At 51.7% G+C, this 24,076-nt stretch overlaps 1 protein-coding gene across 1 annotated transcript in view; it reads right to left on the reverse strand.

Moving 5' to 3' along the window:
• Positions 1-23,853, reverse strand: part of Pxdc1 (PX domain containing 1) — a 30,362-nt gene extending 6,509 nt beyond the window's left edge. The window contains exons 1-3 of the mRNA XM_004847760.4: positions 23,320-23,853; positions 7,648-7,739; positions 6,616-6,733 (exon numbers count right to left, since the gene is read on the reverse strand). Of these exons, the coding sequence (XP_004847817.1) occupies positions 6,616-6,733; positions 7,648-7,739; positions 23,320-23,575 (466 nt within the window). The 5' untranslated portion in view covers positions 23,576-23,853. The remainder of the gene's footprint in view (positions 1-6,615; positions 6,734-7,647; positions 7,740-23,319) is intronic.
• Between the last annotated feature and the right edge of the window lie 223 nt (positions 23,854-24,076).

A 24,076-nucleotide genomic window follows, 5' to 3' on the forward strand; every position in this document is an offset into this window, starting at 1 on the left:
TTGGGAAGTTTTCTGCCATTACTTTTGTGAACAGCTTTTTTATGTCATCTGCACTCTCTCTTGTTTCTTCATTGACTCCAATCAGTCTTGTTATTCTTCTTTGCATCATCTAGCAGCTGCTAGATTGATTTCTCATGGTCCCTTACAATTCTCAAGCAATTTTTCTTTTCCTGTTCACTAACTGCAATCTTACCTTCTATATCTGAAATTCTGTCCTCACATTGGTTCATTCTGCTGTGCAGACTTTCGATGGAATTTTTAATCTCCTGGAAATCTGTTTGAATCTGTTTTATGGATTCCACCATGTTCCTCAGATCCTCTATTTTTTTTATCTGTGTCCTCTCTAGATTTATTAATCATATCTTGCACTATGGGCACAATCTTTGCTGTTATCTGAGAAATTATTTCTGATTTCATTTTTTCCAGATACTCTTTTGTTGCCAGTTCAGGGAGTCCAGGTGATTTAGGATCAGATTGTTCCATCTTGTTTCCCTTTGGGGTTGCTGTAGGTGATCTGGAAATCTGTTTTTGAGGCTTGTTTACATGTCTTCTCATTTCCACGGGGTGGGGGGGGGTGCTTCTGGCGCCCACGCGGCTCACTTTCTCTGCTCTAGGAGCCTGGAATGGGGGCGGGGGAGCCTCTTTCTGGGTGCTGGGATTGGCTCACCTTCTCTGCCCTAGGAGCATGGAACGGCGGCGGGGGAGGCTCTTCCCAGGGCTTTGGGGATAGTGTTAAGGAAAGACTCTGTCCATCTTCAGTACAGAAGCAATTTTTTCCAGTATTTTTGACCTGTGGTTGGTTGAATTCAGTGGATTCTGAACCCACCCACATGGAATGCCAACTTAAGGAGACACAAGGGTGGCCAGGTGTGCTACTGTGTGCCTGTCGCCCCAGTTGCTTGGGAGTATGAGGCAGGAAAGTTGCTTGAGCCCAGGAATTCCAGGACAGAATGGACAACATGGCAAGACACCCCCCATCCTTAATGTAGCTCGACTCTCTTCTTTCTCCCAGCTGCTGTAGGCTTTATTTGCATTTCCCATGGGACACATTTCCATCCCTTCCCTCAGTAGATGAACACATCTGGCAGCCACTGCCTGCTCTCCTTGGCCTTGAAGTCCTGCTTGCCCAAGTTGTTGACTTACACTCCACATTCCCAGTCTGTTCTCCGGTCCAGGGGTCACCATTCTCCCTCTGGAGCCAGATGTTGCGGAGGGATGAGCAGCTCCAATCACCGCCCTCTCAGGCCTGGCTCGCCCAGCAAGAGCATCATTTACCACTTGCCCTGTTAGTGGCAGCTGATGCCCTGTTGTTGGCAGCGGGATTTCCTTTCCTTTCTTTCCCCTCATATATTACCACCATGATCTAAATTAATTTATTCTTGAAAAGAGATTTGCTATTTCATTTCTGAAATTATCATCATCTTTCTAGGGATCCATTTTTCTTTTTCTTTCTTGTGGTACTGGGGATTGAACTCCGGGCCTTGACACCGAGCTACAGCCCCAGCCCTTTCTAGTTTTTATTCTAAGCCAGGGTCGAAGTCACAATGTTGCCCATCATGAGCTCAGACTTGCATCTCTCCTTCCTCAGCCCCTCAGCGCTGGATTACACATGTGTACCACCATGCCTGGCATATTTGGATTTGTTTGGGGTTTTTTTGGTACCAGGGATCAAACTCGGGACCTTGCGCTTTCGAGGCAGGCGCTGGAACCACTGAGCTAAATCCCTGGCCCTATTTGGTTTATTTTTTAATCGTTCTACATTTTAGATTCTCAGTTCTTTGAAATTCACTCCGTATGCATAGAATTAGGGACTATACAAAAACAAAAAATAGAAAAAAAAAATAGGAAATTTCCCCTTCTCCACAATAAGGTCAGAAGGAGGATGCATCCAACAGATTTGGAATTGCTGGGATTTATGCCTGGCTTTCTGGAAAAGGGGTCACTCCGGGGTCTCCTGCAGCCCCATCCCAGGCAGTCACACTCAGGGGTCCTTGCGCCAGCACAACCCTGCCTCTCTTCCTGCTCCACGTCCTGGGAGCTGAAGCTCAGGGAGCTCTGCAAGCCAGGGAGGAGGCGGGCTGGGAACTGGGGCCCACTGAACACATCTTCAGGCACAAGGAGGGGGAGAGGAAGTCGCAGGGTTTAGCAGAGCCGGCAGATCTCAAAATCGCTCAATCTCAACCAGACAGATTCAGGTCCTCCCGCTTCTCAGTTGAAGAGGCGTGGCAGCACAGAGCCCTTTCTTATTGTTTTTATTAACTTTGACCCAAATCTGTCTGAGGAAGCACTTAAAGCCTAGGAGCAGTCTTGTCTCCTTCCTGCCACCCCTTTGCCAAGGGAAGGTGGGGGGGTGGGGGTGGCTAGGAGCTCCAACAGTAGTCATCACTGCAGATCCTCTCTGCATGCAGTCCTGAAGGTACCCTGCACACCTAATCTTTCTTACAGATGAACACTGGAGTTTCAGAAAATGGAATCTTCACCAGCTCCTCCAAAATAGGCTTACAACAAGGCATTCCTCAGTTTCTACAACAAAAAGCCTCCGTGCACATAAATGTGGCTTAATGGCTTGCAAGGCCGGCTGGGTCTCCAGGACACCATGTGTGTCTCTGTTGTGCTTGAAGGCCTCCAGCTCAGGCCACGGTGGTGCCTTGCTAGGTCCCTGAGGAGCTCTGGTTCCCTCCTGGACCCTCATCCACTCTCTGCCAGCCCCAGGATCTTGAGCAACTCCAGGGTAACCCCAGCTTTGTAGCTGGAGAGTTTGCAACAACCTTCAGAACGTATGCTCCAGACTCTGGTTTGCTTATTGAAAAGCAAATTATCTTCTAATACATAAACAGCTATCAGACCACAGCCAACTTAAAACCCAGTGAAATGTACAGGGGTTTGTGTGCTTGTGCTAGTTGAAAGTGGAGCCTAGCTTCTCCAATAGCTTGTATTTTTACTTATTCTGTCACTTAAATAAAAAGTCTTACAAAGAATTGTATGAATCAAGTGTTTATCCAAAGTTTAACAAGACAACAAAAGCATTTAGCTCAAGCTTTTCAATACGGAAATGAAAATATCAATATCCTTCCTATACGCACAGATACATATTCAGTGAGATGATGGGTGTAAAGATTTTAACAAATGTTGGAAACACAAAGGAATACTAATTATTATCATTACTGTGGGTAATGTCATTCTACCTGTTGTGACACACGCAAAAAACTGAAGAAAATGTTGTAAAGAAAAATTATAGCACCTGAAACTTCTCTTCAAACATCTTTAAATGTGAATTTCTTAGATGTCAGCTTCATATCTCTCACAAAAAAAAAAATTCATCAATTTAATTCCTCAATCACATACATGACTGCCTCCATGAAATTGTTCATTTTCAAGCTACCTATTTATGTATTTGGAATTAATTTTAGAATTACAGAAAGTCACAAAGATATTGAGAGACAGTTCTCATCTTTCCCTCTGCAGCTTTTATTTTATTTTAATTATTTTACATAACCCTGGCGCACTGGGCAAACGTGGGACATTAGCACAGCGACAGTCCTGCCGACCACAGACCTCTGTCACTCAAGCTTCACCCCTTTCCCACTGACGTCCCTTTGTCAGCCCCAGATCTGATCCAGGACCCCTTGCTGCATGAGCACTTGAGTCTGGGTCTCCCACAGCCTGATGGGTCCCTCGTCTTTCCTGGTCTCCCCTGACAGCTACGTTTCTGAAGGGCATGGGTGACTTGCTTGATGGAGCATCTCCAACTTAGGTTTCAAGGGACTAGATCAAGGTGAAGCCCTCGGTGAGGAGCCCCACAGGAGCAATGCTGTGTCCTCAGTGCGGGACCGTGTGTGTGTGTGTGTGTGTGTGTGTGTGTGTGTGTGTGATGTCCTGGTCCTGTCCCTGGGGACGCTGGCCTGAATCACTTACAGCAGGGTTCTGCCAAGTGTCTCCAAAGCACGGCTATGCTCTTGCGCTCTGTCCTTAATAAACATCTCGAGGGACAAGGCTGGAGACCATGCAAACCCTGGTTCTTGTCACCCACTAACCTTAGCATCTCCCCATCATGGATATCTTTGTAACAACTGCTGCTGCTACTGTGTGTGTCCTCCTAATGGGGCTTTTCTATTTCTTCACTGCATCTTAGTTTGCCTCCCCACCCCATGCCACCACCCTTCATTGTGTGAACTATTCCTTCTCTTCCTTTTCAAGAAGATGTTTATTCTCATCCTTAGCAGCATTCATAGTACAGCTGTCCTCCCTTGCAAATCCCAGCACATCTTTAAGGCACTCTAGCAACAGAACAAAACCCAAAGCAACACTGTTTTTTATTAACTGGCTAACTGGGCCATCCCTGGGTAGTAAAAATTAAGATGGAGACTGTACAAGAAGGGGAGGAGGACATTACGAGAATGAAGATGCGTTATGCACATGTACCAACCGGCCCCCACAATGGGTGTAATCATTATGGACTTCAGATACATGCTAATAAAAATAGAAATTTACAAAACAGATTGCACAGAGATTAATTTCATTTAGAGATTAGTGAAAACTAAAATTATCTTTTTTTCAGGCCCCTCAAACCTGGCTGATCAGATCTTGCGACTGAACTCCATCAGTGCAACTGGCCATAGCCCCAGGTAAAGGCTGAGGTCTATGTTTCCGTTTATGCCGCCAGCCAGTGCCGCACTGCAGAACCCGTTTTTCCTGTCTTGGATTCCGTAAGCATTTGGATCAGCACGGGGCAAAGAATGCCGAAGGCCACCTTGGCTGCAGCCCCAGGATAGAAGAGGTTCTCCCGAAGACAGGCGACTGGCGCCATCTAGTGGAGCCCTGACCACCAAACCGTCTCAAAAGACAAGTCTGTTCAGAGCACAGCTGCTACCTATCATAATCAGAGGCCGGCGTCCTCGCCTGCGGGACAACCCTCAATGCCACTTTAGCTCCAGAAGGCACTAAGACATCCCGAGAGGAGGGAGGGGCAGGGTAAGTGCAGATCGCAGCATGGAGGGCACTTCCCAAATGAATGGAATACCCACGGGGCAGAGGACAGGCAGGGTTTGCCAGGAGCCTGACAGAGGCCCGTGGTGGAGGCCTAGGCTCAGGAAAGGAGGCAACAACATCAGAAGCCCCTGGACCAGGCTCTGCCAAGGCTGGCATGACAAGGGGCTCCAGCTTAATCCCGCACGCGCTGCTGAGGTCCTCTTGTGTTCCCGCATCTCCTCACTTGAACAGTGAAGCATCAAGCGGGGGCCTCGCTGCCCCGAACTGATTCATACCAGGAAGCTGTGCACAGACAGAGAGGCCTGCTGGTACGAGAGCCAAGATGGGACGGTAGGGAGGCCCAAGGGGAAGAGCAGGAAACACCCAGCAGGCTGGGGACCTTTCCCTGACCCCAGCTCACACAGCAGCACCCCGGCCGCCCCCCAATCCAGGCTTTCCATGGAGCCTGCAGACCCCGAGTGCCGGGAAGAATTCTGTGCCAGCAAAGCTGTCCACAGCTACTCTCACCCTTGGCCCACGCTAGCCCCTTTCCCAGGAGGCCTGTGCACACCTGAGGCTCAGGTCCTCTTCCTCCCCTCTCCCCACCCCCAGCCCCTTCTCTGGATGCAGTGGTTTTTCTGTGACGTCCCCGGGGCTGGGCATGACAACCGCATGGTCTGGAGTCTCACCTTGCACTAGGAGCTCAAGACCCCTCCCTCCCTAGACCTGGATGCTGCAGCCTGTTCACGCATGAAGACCACAAGGGGGCTCTTGAACAGCAGAGGGCAGAAACCTGACCTTGGTGCTTGCAGAAAAGCAGGAAGAATGTGCCTGGCATCCCAACATCGGTTGCTTTTCATCACTTTTCATTTCATCTCATTCCCTTCAGCTCTTCAGGACAGACAGCACCCATGAGCGCATCTTTGTCACTGACTAACATGGGACAGGAAGACAGAGGCAGGGACATTCTGGGCTGTTGTTCCCAAGGACTTACTCTCCAGAGAGTTCCATGCAGCCCATCTGTCCCCTCAACTCAGGGGCCTCTGGGTCACCCTGAAGCAACGGCCCAGGTTCTCCAGAACACAAGGTCCTCTCTGCTCTCTCGTTTGCTCAAAGTAGAGCAAAATAAAGCAAAACAGACACTAGGACTTGGCATGAGGACCCACTCCACTCAGAGTAAAGGACAGGCGCTTCCTTCCCCACGTCCGGGGGCACGGACTACAGATCCCGCTGGGGACTCAGCCTGGATGAGCCCTTGAGGTGCACAGGCCCCAACCCCCGCCACTTTCCCTGTGCTGTGAAGAGGTTCCAGAGTCCAGGTGCCAGCTGAGGAGAGGCCTCTACACTGCCTGCTGTCTCCTTGGGACCCGGATGCTGTCACCAGCATGACACCATCCTTAAGCAAGTTCCAAAGGATCTCCCAAATATAGCCCTTTGGAAGCCGGAAGAGCGTGAACTGGCAGCCGATATAGATTGAAAACACGGTGTAATGAAAACCAGGAACACCTTCTAACCAGCTTTCACAGTTCTGATAGTCTCCCTGTGGCCCCAGCGTGGACAGTGTGACGCACCATGGAAAGAACGCACTGCAGGGGCCTGGCTCCCAGCAGCAGGACCTGAGCTCAACGCCCTCACTGCAGCTCTTACCTGATATTTTGATTGGACTTTGAAAGCTGGGTTGAATTTTATGTACATTATCGTTTTTTAACACCTGGTCCAGGGGAGATCTTTCAAAGAAAGTGAGCACCACTTCCGACCTAGAATACTGGGAAGAAACACGGTAATTACTAAAACTGAGAAGCTCCGGAAGTCGGCCCATCTCTGCCTGGTGAGGACGCCACCGCTGCGCCTCTCAGAGAATGACCCCAGTGCTTTCCACCCTGATGCGGGACCGCAGCACCGGCTTAAGTCACTTCGGGCCTTAGTCACTGCCACCTCTTGTTTATTTACGGCCCCAGGCAAGGCTGCAGGGATGGAATGGGGTTTAAGGAAACAGCGGCTCCTACTTCTTCAGGAACCCAGAGCTGCATCCACTCTCCCCAATTCCCAGATACAAAAACAGAAGCTGAAAGGCTTTTCATCACTGCTTAGCCCAGATATTTAGTCAAGGGAGCCACGGCCAAGCAATGCCCCCGCCCAAAGTGCCCTCCAGCCAGCAGGACAAAAAGGAATTCCCGAAGTTAAATTTTCTCTTTAGCAACTCAAGCTTTCTCCAGGCTTCCTCGGGCCTAGCCCATAAACCAGCACCCTCTCCTCTCCCAGTCCAGATGAGTGGGCAGAACGGGCAGATGCGGCACCCGGAAGTCAAGACAGTTTCCATTCCACAGGGAAGAGAGGGACAGGTCGGTCCAGGAAGGCATGGAACAAGTCTGGACGTGTCTGTTGTCACAGCAGTGCCCTGGGTATGAAAGACCCTGACACACCTGCATGGGGTGAGATGGGGCTTGGGCTTGTGAGCAGAGGTGAGAAAGGAGACCACTGCAGCCCGCAGAAGTCTTCCCTTCCCCTGATCATGTCTGTCACTTCCCTGTCGCCCACAAGGCTGAGTGACATGCAGTATGTAGGTCCACTCTTTGGGAGGATGGAAGCCTGTGAAATCTGGAAGTGGATGGCCCCACCCCTGCCAGGCCCGCCCCCTGCCAGGCCCCGCCCCCACCAGGCCCCGCCCCAGGTACTGACTTTACAGGGCATGCTGATGATCATCTTGAGCAACTTCTCCACTTCGTTGAGCCTGGTCTCTATGTCGTGTGCATTCTTTATGGCAACCAATCCTAGAACAGACACAGAAATGCTCAAAGTCAAAAAGCACAGGTACTCCTAAGTAAATTCACTACAGGCACCCCAAGACAAGGACACCACTTGGGTGTCCTCTTCCATAAGATGTCCGGGAGTACTGGGCTCCCCCTTATCTGAGAGGGATACCTTTCAGGGAAGTGTGGAGAGCGAAGGGTTGAAACAACCCTGAAAGACTCCTAAGCCCCTTGAGATTCTTGAGTCAGATAAGAACATAATGATCCAGGATATGAAACTGGTACAAAAACAAGGATGTTGACTTTTAAAGAAAACAACGAATATAGAAAGGATTTGAATGTTTGCTGGACAAGAAAGTAACATTCCCGGAATTGTAAAGATATATTTGACCTTTTCTCTGTAAAAATAATTAGTCACAAGATCATGAAGGGAGGAAGGGAGGGAGGCTGTGGGTGATGAAGGAGGATATATAAACGGCTCAATAAAGTGGGAAGGAGAAGGCCCTCGCTCTCTCCTCCCTTTCCTTTCTCTCAAGTTTGTGTTGTTTTTCTTAATCCTCACCCCTCTCCTCAGGTACTGTTCGTCTAGTGACGGCTGGCTCTGTCAGGGAAGCAGCAAAACAAGCATGAATTTCCTTTTCCTTCTTCACAAGTTTAAGATAGCCAGTTCCCCTTTACCACCCATTTTAGCAAATTCAGCATATGATTTTTTTTTTCCTTATTTGAGAACGGCCACCTTTTCACTTAAAGGAGGCCCTTCATGACTTCTTGACATATCTAGATTGCCAGCCTCACTACTCTTGCATTTGAGGTCAATTATTAAGTAAAATAAGCATTACTCGAACGTAAGCAGTGTGACAGCATGACAGCCAAACACCGAAACAGCTACAAGGACTAATGGAGAGGGTAGCATATATAGCACAGAAACACTGGACAAAGATGATTCATATCCAGGCAGGTTCACAATCTCATCATGCTATTCAAAATGCTGTGCCATTTAAAACTTATGAATTGTTTAGTTCTCTAATTTACGATTGAATGCTTTCAGAAAATGGGTTGAGCATGGGTGACTAAAACAGTAGAAAGCAGAACTTCAGACTGGGCTACGGTACTCACTTAGCCTTGGTGTGTGAAGGTATATTCTAAAAGTCCTGCTCTAAACCGCCTTGAAAGTTTCATCAACCCAAAGAATGATTTATGTTCTCGCTGAGGTCGAAGCCATACATACAAAAAGAGGGTGCTTGAGAACAGCAGAGAGGTGTGAGAGCCCCTGGGTGGGGCATCTGGCCTACTCTACGCACACTCTAGACAAGACCTGAGCTTCACCCAGCACCACTCGGCCCCTGATGGAGCAGTGGCTGCAGTGAGGGGTGCCTGGCCCTGGACCCACCACCCTCAAAGACACAGGGAAGAGACCACTCTGATGACCAAGCTGTCCTGACCACAAGGCTGTACAAACAGAACCCACATTCAGACAAGCCGTGTAAATGCTGTGTCTGGAAGGAAAAATAAGTCAGATCTTTGCCCAGAGAAAAACACTGTGGGCATGACTCATGCACTTTCTAGGAATCCAACCATCTGTGCTTATTGTGGTCACCAGAGGCCCCGGGAGGCTATTAGGCAGTGTGGTAATTTATTTTTAAGACACTATATCTCAGCAGGTATGGTGGACGAGGCCTGTAATCCCAGCCCTCTGGGAGGCTGAGGCAGGCGGGGAGCAAGTCCAAGCCCAGCCTGGACAAGTTGATGATTTAGCAAGACCCTGTTCTGAAATAAAAAGTTAAAAAAAAAAAAAAAAGATCCCAGATGTAACCCAGTGCAAAGGCCCTATGTTCAACTCCCAGTGCTGCAAAGGACGTAGGGGAATCAAACATGGTGGGAAGAGCTGACAGGAAAACTAGAAACTACAGAGAAACTGGAGGAATTAAAGACAACTCAGAAAAGAACAAGTCAGCCTAGAATGCTAATGCAACTCCAGGGAGGAAGTCAGGTCTTAGCAAACACAAGCTCATCTTGTTCTCTCTCAGTGGTGCTGTGGGTCAAGCTCCCAGGAGAAGGCTGGACACTAAGAAGGCCCCGAAAGAGTACACTGAATAGGTTGAGAGGGGTGTAAACACCAAAACATAACCAAACCCAAGGACACATCACAGGGAGACAGAACCTAACTAAAGAGATCACGGTGGTGACAGTTTCTACACCCTGACTCATCTTCCACCCACAGCGCAAAAACAGTAGAAACATGAGCAAGCACAGAAGCAGGATGCCACCCAAACGTCTGGCTCCCCAAAAGCTGATCTAAGACACAGAAGCAGAGGAAGCAACAGGCCAAGAACTCAAAAACTAAATGGTCAAAATGTTTGAAGATATGAAACAAGAAACATAAACAAATGCCTAAGATATTTAACAAGCTCAAAGAGGATGGAATTAAACAGGTAAAAGATTCTACCAGTAAAATGTTCAAGAAGCCTAAAGAAGAGACAAACAATAGACTACCGAGTTAAGCAAGACAATACAAGATGTGAATGACGACTTCAGAAAAGAATTAGGAAATATGAAAAGAAAGCAAGCAGAGATAGATGACATGAAAAAATCCAAAGGAATCCATGGGTAGCAGACTGGACCAAGGTGAGGACAGAGTGTCAAAAATAGATGACAAGGTGAATGTAGTAGATAATGAACTCAACAGGACCCTAAAAATGACAAGAGACTGCAAACTGGATCCAATAGCTGCTAGGTGACTCAAAGAAACTAACCGCAGAATTACAGGAATAAAGAAAAAATTAGAAGATAACTCAAAAGGTATTCACTGAAATCAGAGCAGAAATTTTTCCAAACCTAAAGGAAAGATTCACTATTCAGGTAAATGAGGCACATAGAACCCCAAACAACCATGATCAGAAAAGAACGTTTCCAGGACACGTCATAGTCAAAATATCAGAAATTCAGCACAAGGAGAGGATACTAAAAGCTCTCAGAGAAAATCACCTAGTAATCTATAAAGGTGAACTCATTAGAATAACAGCAGATTTCTCAGCACAACCCTTAAATAAAGGCCAAGAGTCTGGAGAGAAGCTTTTTAAGTCCTAAAAGAAAACAACTGTCGACCCAGACTTCTTTATCCTGCAAAATTAGCCTAAAAATCTATAGAGAAGTAGAAACTTTTTGAGACAAAGAAATAAAAAAGACATTCATGATTACTAAACCAGAATTGCAGAAGATATTTAAGAGAATTGTAGACAGAGACAAAATGGCCACCAGCACCACAGAGCCCTAAAGAAAACACACATCTATTTGGATTAGAACAGTAGTTAAATGAAAGGAAAAAAATAAATGATTCAACACTGGAAAAACAATGGGATGGCAGGATTCAATAAACACCTTAAAGTAATAACTCTCAATGTCAATGGTCCCAAATTACCAATCAAAAGACATAAACTAGCAGATTGGATAAAAAACAAAACCCAACAATATATTGCCTAAAGGAGACACACCTCATCCAAAAATAAGTACACAGACCTAAAGTAGAAGGGTGAAAAGTGATATATTCCATTCAACTGGAGCCTGAAAACAAGCGGAGGAGCTCTCTTATTTTCAGAAACAGTAGACTTAAAGCCAAAACTGATCAGAAGAGACAAAGATGGCCACCACATACTAGTAAAGGGAACAATTCAACAGGAAGAGATACCAAGTGTAAATATTTATGCACTTAAAGTCAGTGCACCTAATTTCATAAAACAAAAACTACTGGACTTAAAAGGACAGATTGACACCACTAAAAGCATAGTGGTGAGGGACTTCAATACCCCACTATCACAAGTAGACAGGTCAACCAGACAAAAACAATCAACAAAGAAATAGCATTAAACCACACCACTGAACACATGGACTTAGCATATATCTACAGAATGTTTCATCTTTTCTCAACAGCACACAAAACTTTTTCCAAAACAGACCATATCTTAGGTCATAAAGCATGCCTGAATACATGCAAAAGAATTTAAATAATCCCTTGCACACTAGACTATCAGATCATAGCAGGATGAGGCTAGAAATTAACAGCAAAAAATGTCACAGAAACTATGCAAACACATGGAGATTAAGTAATACATTACTGAGTAATCAGTGAATCACAGAAGAAATCAGGGAAGAAATAAAAAAGTTCCTAGACTCAAATGGCAATGGAAACACAACACAGCAAAACCCTATGGGACACAACGAAAGCGGTCCTAAGAGGGCAGTGAATAGCCATGAATTCACACATTAAAATAATTAAGTGATCTCAAATACATAACCTAATGATGCATCTCAAGGTCCTAGAGAGATAATAATGATCCAAATCTGAAACTAAGAAAATAAATTATAAACATCAGAGTGGAAATTAATGAAATTGATACTAAAACAAACAATACAAGGAATCAATGAATCGGAGTTGTTGTTCTCAAAGGATGGGGGAGACAGACAGGAGAGGAGGGAAACGGGAAGGGAAAGGGATCGAAAGTGATATACGTGTGTACGAATTCTCAACCATGAATGTATTTATTATGTATTACAAGAATATACTAATAGAAATTGAAAAAAAATAGCTCAAAGCATGGCGATTTGGGGTGCTCTTCTGTCTCCCCATGAGTGAGCGATACAAATGAAAGATTTCCCAAGATTACTTTTTCTGTCCATCAGAGAGAGAATCTAATTTCTAGCCCTAGGGCACTGGACTCTCCTCACACTGTGTGAGCTAAGGCAGTGGTGGCAAACCTATGCCACACGTGTTGGCACGTGTGTTACTGTGTTTTTCTTTTAAGACAAAAGATGTTAATGTAGAGCTGTTTTTTTCTAAACTTGAACCTCAGTATTCAGGTTTAATTGCAGTGTTGGTGCTTTGTGATAAATAAGTGGGTTTGGGGTTACAGTTTAGCATTTGGTCTCTAAAAGGTCCGCCATCGCTGACCCAAGAAGTCACTATGCCTGTGAGAAGAAATCAAACCACAGAGCACAAATCCCAGAATTTTGACCAGTTACTGAATCTAAATTTTCCAGAAGTACTGGTTTGGTTTTGTTTTACAAACAAGAAAAGCTTTGTTCAGTTTTCAACCCACTCAGTGCCTAGGTCTACAAAAGAGGAAAGTTTTTAAATCTGATTGAAAATAAGAGGCTCTAGAACATATGGCCCCTGGGAGCTCCCACCAGGGCCCAAGCAGAGCAATACTGAAAGCCTGAGCCCTAGCAGGGTTTCCTTCCCAACTGGAGACCAGGCCAGTAACCGCACCCTCCACTCCTTAAAGCCAGGAGACCTCCGCCCGGCCCACCTGTGCTCAGGCCCTCCCCGCTGCTGTCCATGGGGCTGTCTGACCCTGCCCCGGCCTGCCCTCAGCCTCACAGGCCCCCAAAGCCAGAAGCAGACTACCACAGGGCTTCATCCCTACTGCCCTGCCTGGACCCGAGTATGACACCCCAGTCATGCACCAGCAGAGGAAGGGGCCAGACCACTCACTCTCCCCCTCCTCCCTGCAGGCCCCCACGCCCCACCCTGCATGTTGGGGGAAGCAGGGGAAAGAAAGAGAAAGAGAAATTACCAGAGTGCCAGACCTGCAGATGTGCCCCCAGCCCCAACTTCCTTGCATAGAATTTCAAGTATCTATGGACTCCAGCACACACACACACACACACACACACACACACACACACAAGTCACGCGCTACATAAGAACATTTCAGTCAGTGGTGTTGCATATACAACAGTAGATGACATCACCTCATGAAGCCGCAGCCGGCTTACTTGGTATAAATACACTTTATGATGTTCCCACAATGACAACATCACCTAATGACACATGTCTCAAAACATCCCTGTTATCAAGCAAAGTATGGCTTGTGGTGTGTGTGTGTAAATGCTGCTCTTCTACACAAAAATGCTTTGATCCTCTCCTTGCTCCAGAGACATATACAGAAGAAAAGAAAACCAATTCAAAATTCTCTGAAAAGTTGTTTTTTAAAGGGAGAACAGTTATGTAACTCACTCCTACAAAGGGCGTCTTCACTCTAGGAGGCAAAACCCCTTTCATCCTTCATCTGTTATGGCAGCTACAACACTGGTTTTGCAGTTCATCAAAGTGATGACACAGTAGTTTTACTTTTATGTTCTGAAGGTCCAATTTACAGGGAGAAGATCTTCTTGTATAACCAATATATACGGCATGTTTATGCTGACTATATAAAAAATAAAACATTCTTGAACAATTCCAAGGTATCCCTGAGTCTTACAATTCCTACAGGCGTCCTTTGATGACGTATCTGTGCTTACGTCTTCGGTTTAGTTCAATCACCGGTCCTGTTTTATTTTGAGACACGGTCTTGCTAAGTTGCTGAGTTGCCCAGGGTGGGCTTGAACCTGTGACCCTCCTGCCTCAGTTTCTCAGAGTGCTGGAATTACAGGTGTGCCCCACCACACCCAGCCAGCTGGGTACCTTTATCACTTAATTCCCCACCCCACTCCTGGTGACAGGCAAGCCGGCAAGTGGGATCAGTTTTGCTGAGGGCACCCTCCTTTCTCCGGGGAGCCCCCACCTGAGTGATGGCGAGCACTAGCCCCTTCCCCGGGGCAGGTCACAGCTGGTCACAAGGCAATGGATTCCACTACATCTGCTGAGACTCGCGAATGAACAGCACCACAACAGGGCTGCCACTGCTTCCGCACAAGCAGCAGGACAACGCTCCTCTTTAACTGCTTTAAAATGTTTTCCAGCAAAGGGATGGGTGTATTCAACGTGGAAGGGAAGCCTTAAAGAAGCCTGTCCTCTAGGGTCCGGGGCAGACATGAAACACATCTTCCTTCTGAACTTTCTAACTACTTCACAGCTGGTGGGAACCCCCGCCACCTGCTGTCAGTGCCCCAAATTACCGGGCTCCAAAAGCTGGGATTCTGGGTGGACCCACATTTGAGATGCTGCCTTACTATTTCTTTCAAGGACAGACAGCAAGAATGCTGAGTCCAATAAGCACAGCTACCCCCAAAGAGCAGTGGTATGCATTTGGTCTTTCCACCGCATCTGCTGTACCTTTCCCTCGGGACTCGAGTCCTTTGGCTCTTAACGACTAGCGTGGCTTGGCCAACTCTCACTTGTTCATTGCAAGCACTATTTAAAACTCTCATTTTCAAAACTCTGTTCAAATACAATCATTTAGGATCATTTACAACTTTTAGATTTATATTCCAAATATTGTTAATGTCATTAAACTTCTGAGGCTCTTGCCTAACACAGCAAACGCTTAGAAGGGTAAGGCGGCTGAGAATTTGCACAGGGGAAAGAACGCTAAAAGGAATTCCAGGCCATCCATTAGGAGGCTGTTGTTCCAATGGCTGCCAGCAGGGGGCAGAAGTACTCTGTGGAAGCCGGAGAATTTGGCGCCCGGAAGCTCACTCGCCACAGGATTCACTGTCCACCACCTAAGGAAGTCGACTTTCTGGCCCTTGGAAATTTTCTAATTTCTGATAAAGTATAATCAGTAATATAACCCCAATTTTTGTTTCACAGCGCTCAGTTTGACATGAGAATTGTAACCCAGTTTAACCTCAACAATTAAGAATTTGAAACGGGAATTATTAACTCTCGTTTATCAATTTCAATGGGCCAATTACACACATATTGGACTCAACACTGGACAGCGGTCTGACAGCCAGAGGAAACATAAACAAATGCAGTCTCCTGATGACAGAATTTGGGCACAGAGCCCCAGTTTCTGGAGTAGGGGCTTGGGGCTCCACACTTGACAGCCGCCCCAGCTCTGTCCAAGGAGGGAGGAGCACCCCAGTCTGACCTGAGTCCTCCCTGCAGCTGGAACTGTGGAAGCCAGGGCTGCCTGGGTCCTCCTGGGAGGGAAAGGAAGCCTCAGGATGGAGAGATGAACACAGGCCCGGGCAGCTTCCTTCCAGGGGACTTTCAGACCGGGTCAGGGAACAAATGGCACTGAGATGGTTCCTCTTCCCCTGAACAAACGTGGCGTGAAGGCACCAGGCAGAACACACTGCTCTGGGGAGCGCTGAGTCGACACCTCCTGCTCCACAGAGCTCTGTCTTGGGGCTGGGGCTCAGCTCAGGGGTCCAGGGCATCCTTAGCCTGAGGCGGCGTCGGCTCAGCCCTCAGCCCGGTGCTGGGGATGGAACCCAGGGGAGACCAGCATCCGCCGGCACTGTACACCCAGCCCGGATGTACATTCTAGGAAGGCTGAATATAATGCACATGTTTGAAGCAGCACATTTTAAATTTTTAGGGAAAACGTAAACACGAAGTCTGTTTTCTTTTTCAGTATCAGGGATGGACTGGACCACAGGGCCTTGAACATGCTAGACGAATGCTCCCATGAGTCACATCCTGAGCCCTAATTTCTCACTGAGCAGTCAGTGCTGGAGAAGGCCAGCGAGGTCTGCGGAGCTCCCTGCTCTGCACAGCGAGGCCCCGGAGGTGGCAGCCCACGCATTCTGGAAAACGCCGGTCACACTGCCCCATGGGAGTCTCCCAGGCCATGTCTGGGCTGTCTCCGGTGCCACTGCAGGGCCGAGCGTGCGCCTCGCTGTGCGGACACCAGGACAGGGCAGTGCCGGGCCCTCGCGTGTTCCCTGTGACTCGAAGGGGACCCCGCGGTGGCTCCCCTCCCTCCACTGCCCCTGCACAGCGATGCGCACGGATCTGCAGTCCCTTCTGCTTCCGAGGACCACGAGCTTCCCGAGCAGGAGGAAGGGACAGGAGAGGTGGGGTGGAATGGAGCTCCCAAAGACCCCAGAGAGGGAGCAGCCCGTCCTTCCTGCCCTGGAGCGACTGAGTAAGTCATTTTCTCCCAGTGAGGAAACACCACGTGGGACTTGACACTTTCTGAATTTTGCTGTCTTCTTCCCTCAGTCTTTCTCTCCTCTCTGGGCCTCTTCATGACTCTCCCCACTAAAAGCAAAATTACCCTTTCCAAACTTCAGGGCTCACATTTGTAAAAGGCCGTGCACAAGGCCGGCCTGTGTACTGGCTCCCCCACCCCACCCCACCCCTGGCCCCGACAGCAGGAAGGAAGCGCTGTTCATCTCTCTCCTGGAAGCTCCAGGCCAGGTGCTGGGATACAGCAGCCAGCAGGAAGGCAGGGTCCCCACCTGCCCTGCACACTGTGCCAGTCAGGAGGGGAGCAGGAGGCACCCGAGGGCCACGCAGAGTCACCTGGAAGGCAGAGCCGGCTGCCAGGACGACAGAGCAGGGCCTCACCCACTCCAGGAGGAGGCTGGAAGTGAGGGGTGGGGGCCGGGGAGCCTCAGTGATGCCAGGTGCAGAGACTGAGAGGGGGCCCCGACAGCTGACCGCTGGTAGGGAGCACTGAGACAGGAAAACAAAGCCCGGTAAAGGGTGTGCACCAGAAGGGTGAGGGGCCATGGCTCCCCCTGCAGGTTGCGGCCACAAGAACTCCAGGCACTTAACAATGCTGTATCTTAGGTGATGTGCACAGTGTGATAAAAGAAATACAGTGAGTGTTTAACTAAAAGAAGTGTTACAGTAAAAGACACAGTGCCATCATCTCCCTAAAAATCTCTCCCTTCCTTCACACATCCGTCGTTCTTGACACTTTCTGAAGCACTTCTGGAAGTCCTCTTTTGTGTCTTTTTCTGGCTGCCCCAATGTCCTGAATTGATTTAAAACATTTACTTTTCAAGGTCATTTTGACTCTGGGGAAGAGCCAGAAGCCACACCCCACACCCGGTGCCAGATCTGGTGGACAGGGTGGGTGAGGACACACTGTCGTGTTGTTTGACAGAGACGGTGTGAACATGTTTAATCAAGTCAGGACACTGAGGCAGCCAGGACAGCACAACTAATGACCCTCAGGAAAGAGGACTTCCAGAGCTGCTTCAGAAAGTGGCAAGGACAGTGGGATCAGTGCATTCAAGTGACAGGGAGTATTCTGAGGGCGATGCATGACAATGTGTCTTTTACTGAAACAAATGTTTTCATTTAAACACACACCATATATTTTGATCACACTATGTCGACACTGGCCCCAGGATTCCACAGTAGCGCAAGCCTGGCCCACACTAAGCACCAAATTTTACCTTCTGGACCAACAAAGCCACAGGGACAGTCCACAGAGGGCCCCTGAGGTGGGGTGGGACCCTCCATCCTGCAGGGAGCAGGGGCGGACACGGGCCTGCGTCAGAATGACAGGGCTCGCTCTCCCCTTGCAGCCTGGCCCCTCACTCAGGGGACCTGCATGTGCTGGGCGAGGGGCAGCCAGTGGAGTGCGAGCCAGCAGCTCCTTTGCGTCCAGCGCCTGCTGGGCACCCCTTGCTGTCACTGCTCAGTGGGGCTCACAACCCCGCACACAGGCAGGATTGCTGCTACTCTGTCCACAGAGCCTGGCTGAGGCCACAGGGCAGCCAGCAGGTGACAGAGCTGATGTCAGAATCCTCACCTGCTGGCCTCTCCGTGGTCCCCTGGCTGTGTCCCCTGGTTTGTCACCCAATTCCACAGCCCCGATTTCCTCACGCAGGAGGCAGGGAAGGTGACAGGCAGGACAAGAGGCCTGAGGCAAACATTCCTTCCCTCTTCCTACTTTCCCCCTCCAAGTGCTGCTCGTCCTGTTTCTCCTACTTGACTCAAAATTACAGGTCAGCAAAGGATAATTGAGAATCGTTCCTAAATGAATGGGAAGGAACGCTTACGAGTGCACATTAGCCAAGAGTGGTGGGATTTGTCCACAGCCATCGCCGGACCTGGGGGCAGAAGGGGGCTTGGCTGGTGGCGTCTGTGTGGAGTATGGTCTAGCATGTGCCCCGCGATGACGTGGCTCCTTCGAGGGCCAGGGCAGAAGGGAGCTCAGAACCCGCTGTGGTCAGATCCCTCCGGGCCCCTCACATCACTGGGGAGACTCCAGGCTGAGGACACTCCCGGGATTCCCGGGCCTGGTGGCAAGCGAGCAATCTTTGCACGGTGACAAGAAAAGCACCCAGTGCCACGCACCGCAGCCCAAGGAGCCCAAGGCGAAGCAGTCAGCCAGACTGGACTGGCTGGGCTGTGGCTCGGGGTGCAGTGTGCGCTTGGCATGCAGGAGACCCTGGGTCCTGCACCCAGTGCCACAGAGGAGAAGTCCCATGCCACGGCAGTGCCAGCCGGTGACAGTGGCTGCCCGGGGCCACGCGGCCCACAGCGGGAGTCCGGACCTGCCCATCTGTTACTGACCCCACTCGGACTCAATACGTGCTGGGCTCACGCTCCCGCTGTCGCTCTGCTGCCCCCGGGTCCCAGCCCGTGAGCACCGGCCACCCCCTAGCTTTACTGGGGCGAAAGACAGCTGGCGTCCACTCCATGGGCCCCTGGCGTGTTGGCTCTGCCCGTATCCCCACCACTTACCCCACATCCTCTGCCTCTGAAAAACAGCAGAGGGAGATCAGGCCTGGAGCTGCTCTTCAAAGGCACGGGTCCCCACGTCCTGGCTGGGGGACAGCCGAGGACAGCGGCGCTGCCAGCAGCTTCTCAGCGATCTCCAGTGCACGGAGAGCAGAAGCAACTTTCTCCTCTGACACTGGGGGACGCAACAGTGACCTGGACTCAAGCTACCAAACCTCTGGGGGGTGACTCTGGGACCCCAGGGGTCTGGCGCAGTGTGAGATCTGTGAGCACAAGATCAGGGAACCGGAATCCAAGCCCGGCCAAGAGGGCATCGATGGAGAAGGAAAAGGGACAAGGACGTCAGGGTGCAGCCTGGGTGGGCAGCTGGGGGCAGACGCGGGGACAAAGAGCAGAAGGGAGAGCAGAGTGGGCTGCGTGGAGGTGGACACCACACCAGACCTCTGGCCCTGCTGTTTGTCCCATCTCCTTCACAAGAAGGCAGACACCGTGACCGCAGCTGGCCCTCCGCCGGGGACTGTCCTCCCCCGCGTCCCCTAACAGCGTGGGCACAGGGCCACGGCCCCTGGAGCTGTCAGGCGCGGGCCGACTGGGTGGACTGGGTGGTCTCATCGTGTCCTGTCTCCGAGTCCGGGAGGATGGCCCACAGCAGGCAGGGGCACCATCCCCGGAAGGAAGGTGGGTAGAGATCGCAACAGGAGCCCAGCACGCCCAGCGCGCAGGTCCGCACCACTGCCCTGCTTAGAGAGGACATCACGGGACACGCCCGGAGGCTGGCCCGCTCCGGCTGCCTCCGCCCCCAGACAGCTCCTCGGAGCCAGCGGCCCCACTCCCATGGCAACCCCGCCTCTCAGGACGGAAACCCGCTCAGCGGGCGTCCTCGTCCCACACCGCCACTGACCTTGCCCTACCAGGCCCACCGTGCTCTGCCCCATCTCTCCGGGCTCCTCTACCTCCGCCCCGGCCCCTCCACCTAGGCTCTTCCGCGCTCCTCCCTCTTCTGCTCTGGCCTATCTCACACCACAGCCCGATCAAACCAATCTTCGGCTCAGAGCCCCCCCGTGATGACAGGCACTTCTGAACAGCAGCCCAAGACTCAGATCTATCGGCCTCTGACCTTAACTGCCTGGCCCGCGTTCTCCACTCCTGCCCCGTGGCCTCCTCGATACTCAAACCCATCAGGTACAGGCAGCCCCAGGGCCTCTGCACTGCATTCATCGGGTTGCTCCATCCTCAAAGGTCACCATCCTCCAGGTCAAAGGTCACGTGTGCAGGAGATGCCCCCGACCATCCTGTCTACAAGCTGCCCCTCCCTACTCTAAAAGCACAGCTCCTTCTTGGCTTAGTTTTCTTCTGAACATTTATTACTATCGACCGTACTCCATCATTTGCCAGTCTTGCTTCTGACTGGATTTCTCCCACCCAGAACGTATGAATCACGAAGGACAGACAGATTGACTGACTGACTGACTGACAGTGGTAGAGGTCTGCTCCTGCAGTGTCCCTAACCGCGCACCAGGAGGGTGCTCAGCACAGTGCAGGCGCACAGCAATATTCGATTGAATGCTGGCTTCGCAGCCCAGGAACCAAAGCTCACCTGAGCCTGCAGCACTGTGACCCAGCCAGCCCTGACATCACAGGCTTGGAAGAGGGACTGCTGGAAAAAGAATGAGAAGAATCCAAAAGCCCGTGCAGTCAGGAGGACTCTGCATGTTTTCCTAGATGCAAGAGATCTAAACAGGAGGAGACCTCGGTCAGGGCAGGAGGGTTTAAAATCCACACAGGACCCCAGCGGGGCCGCAGTGGAGAGCGCCAGAGGGAACACCTTGACAACCCGTCGGTGTCTTCCCCAGGAAACAGTGACCTCCCTCCCTGGGGCTGGGGACAGGAAAGGAAGAGGTGTGTGTGTCTAGCTACGTCCGGGTCTACAAGAGGGTCCAGTGAGAGGACAAGATTCCAAGAGCAGAAGAGCAGGACAGGAGCAAGACAAGTCCTGAGACCAGCTGTGCACCAGCACCAGGCAAGAGACAGGCGCGCTGGTGGGCACTGTGCCCTACCCCAGGCAGGGGCTTAAATATCCCTGCGGATACGTCATCCGGACACGCATACGGCCCATGGCGAGCTGCTAAGCCACACCACGCCAGGTGTGCAGCAAGAGGAGGTGAGATCCTCTCCGGGCAAACCTCTCCGGCGATACGCTGTATTTAGGGACCGAGAAAAAGGACTCATGTCCCGCTATTTGTTCACGGATTCAAAGACGCAAGGCGGGTGCTGAGGATCCCACACCCAAGTGTGCAGCTAGACACCAAAGGCTGCTGCCAGCCCGCTGCCTGAAGACTCAGAGCCCAGATTTCCTCCCAAAGCTTTTGAGTGAAACCAGACAGCACAAATTTAACCCAGCCCAGAAATTTTAATAAATACAGATGAGGGAATCTGATGGGAAATCACACTGAGGAAAGCTGGCATTACCATCACAACACGATGTCTGTTTGCAAATCCAGACAGTCTCTCTACGCAAATAATAAATCTACGTGGAAATAAGGTGGGAGCTTCCCTGTTACTATGGTGCAGTTTGCTTATCAAATGATTTCCTTGGACTTAGAAGGATCTGAGGAAGAAAAAAGCTTTCCTTGGGCTTCACAGGGGAAGGGCCCACCACCCTGCAAGCAGAGGTAAAGGGCAGAATGGAGACAGGGCTGGCGGTCAGCCCCTCTGGGCCAGGACCCCCTTCCACCTCTGCAGGGGGCACCCGGCCGCAGTGACTCCCCAGCCAAGGCCCTGCCCTGTCTTCACCCCGCAGCCCCAGCCCGGATGCCCATTTCTGAGGTGCTTTCCTCTAGATATCCGAAGAAGGCTGGCCTATTTCTCACTCTCCTTCCCCATGATAAATCACGACTTCCTAAATATCTCTTCCTTCGCTCTTCCGGGACACTCAGCGTGTTCACACAAGGCACAGCCCTGGAATGGACCCCAGCATCATGAGCACCAATGCCAAAGAGGCCGGCTGGGGACTCGGCCAGGCAAGGCACGTTCCTCCTCTCACTGCTCTGCTCCAGGAAGGTGGAACCACACACGTTCCCTCCACATCTGGGCAGCCGCAAGGAGCAGCAGCTAACGCTGGCGGCTGGCGGTAGCTTTCTGTTGTCAGACCCTCTCCCAGCACGTCAACCTCGCAAAGACACAGCCAATAGGTTCCATGTCCCAGGTGAGGAACTGGACTGCAGCAGGCCCGCCTCGGGTCATGCCAGAGCCCAGACATAGTCAGAGGGGGGCTTGGGAAGTCCAGTTTGTTTATGTTCTGCCTTGTTTCAGAAAAGGCCACCGAATAAGCTCCTGTTCCTTCACTATGCTTTCCTGATTTGGGGGATTATTGGTTGAATTAAAAATATACACCCTGGTAGGCTGAGAAGGAGGATCACAAGTTTGAGCCCAGCCTGGGCAACTTAGCAAGTTAGCAAGACCCTGTCTCAAAATAAAAAATAAAAATAAAAGGGGTGGGGGGTTGACTCAGTGCAAAAGTCTTGGTTCAACTCCCATCCCTGCAAGTAATAATACTAACGATGATAAGTAGCTTCCATGCATGAAATAAAACTCAACTACTTTGAGTTTCGCGGTACCCTGCTGCCAAGAGAATCCTGGGCATGGACGCACTCTCAGGGCCTCGCACTTGCTGGCTTCGGGAGCCTTTCCAGAGGAGACACCCATATGCCTCACAGGGCTGGGCGCCGCGGGGAGAGGTTACGGGACGCCGCGGACAGGCTCTGCCGGGCAGCCCCCACCGTCTCGGCCTGAGGACGATGACAGAAAGCAAGGGGTAGGGGCCGAGTGTCCCTCACACGGGAGGACCCCACTCAACTCTGTCCTCCTGTCCCGCGTCCCCACCCTCAACTTTCCAGTCTCAGCTTCTGCTCCTCCGTCGGGCTCCCTCCCCGCCTGCAGCCCCCTCCCCAGCTGGAAAAGAAGCCCCTGCAGCCTGTGGAAACGAGTCCCGGCCAGGGAACAGGCAGCTGCACCTAACCAGGTCGGATGCGAACTCACCCCTGGGGCGGGACCCCGGGCGGCACCAGGGCGCCGTGCGTCCCGCCGGCCGGGTCCAGGAGGACGAGGTGGGCGCTCCGCCCGCCCGAGCCCGGAGCCTGTGCCGACCTCAAGCGGACGCCCCAGCTGTCCCTGGCCGATGCCCGCGCTCCCGCCCGAGCCCGGCTGCTCCGCACCCCGCGCCGGCCGCACCTTGCCGCAGGGGCCCGCGCGCCAGCTCCGGCCGGTCCTCGGGGAAGGCGTCGCGCAGCCGCTGCCACAGGCGGCCCAGGTCGGCGAGGCTGCGGTGCAGGTAGAGCACGCTGCGGTCCGACCACTCGGTGCGGATCTCGAAGAACTCCTCCTCGTCGCCGCGCCGGCTGACGATGAGCCTGCGGATGCCGTTCACCCAGCAGCCGCGCACGAACATGTTCACCAGCGACGTGCCCTCAAACACCGCCGAGGCCATGCCGCGGGCCGCGCATGCCCTCGCCGCCGGGGGGCGCCCTCGCCCCGCCGCCCGCCGCCCGCACAAGGGAGGCGCGGGGCCAGGCGTCCTGCGGCCGGGGGCCGGGGCTGATCCTGGGGCCCGGCGAGGCTCGGGGTCCGTCGGGGGTCCCGCTCCGTCCCGAGCTAGGTCCGCCCGGGGCCCGCGTCCCTGCGCCTCCGTCGCGGTCCCGGCTTCTCGATCCCCGGGCTGCGTGCGCCCGCGCTGGGCGGCGCCGGGAGACTCGGCGGGCGGCGGGCGGGCGCGGCTTTATAAGGCGCTTCCCAGGGCCGACCGACCGCCTCCCCGAGGAGGGGTGGCCAGGTCCGCGCGGCCGCACCCCGCCCTCCTCTCCGGAACGCGCGCCCCCGCCCCGCACGCGGACGAGAAACAGGGGAGGGGGGCCGCCTCCGGGCCGCCGAGGAGACTTCCTCCTACTCCGTTTCTCGAGTCTCCGGACCTGCAGGTCGGGGAGCTGCGCGC

Source organism: Heterocephalus glaber, unplaced genomic scaffold, assembly GCF_053883595.1.
Source record: "Heterocephalus glaber isolate CG9 unplaced genomic scaffold, H.glaber_assembly_v1.0 deba00001472, whole genome shotgun sequence".
Classification (NCBI taxonomy): Eukaryota; Metazoa; Chordata; class Mammalia; order Rodentia; family Bathyergidae; genus Heterocephalus; species Heterocephalus glaber.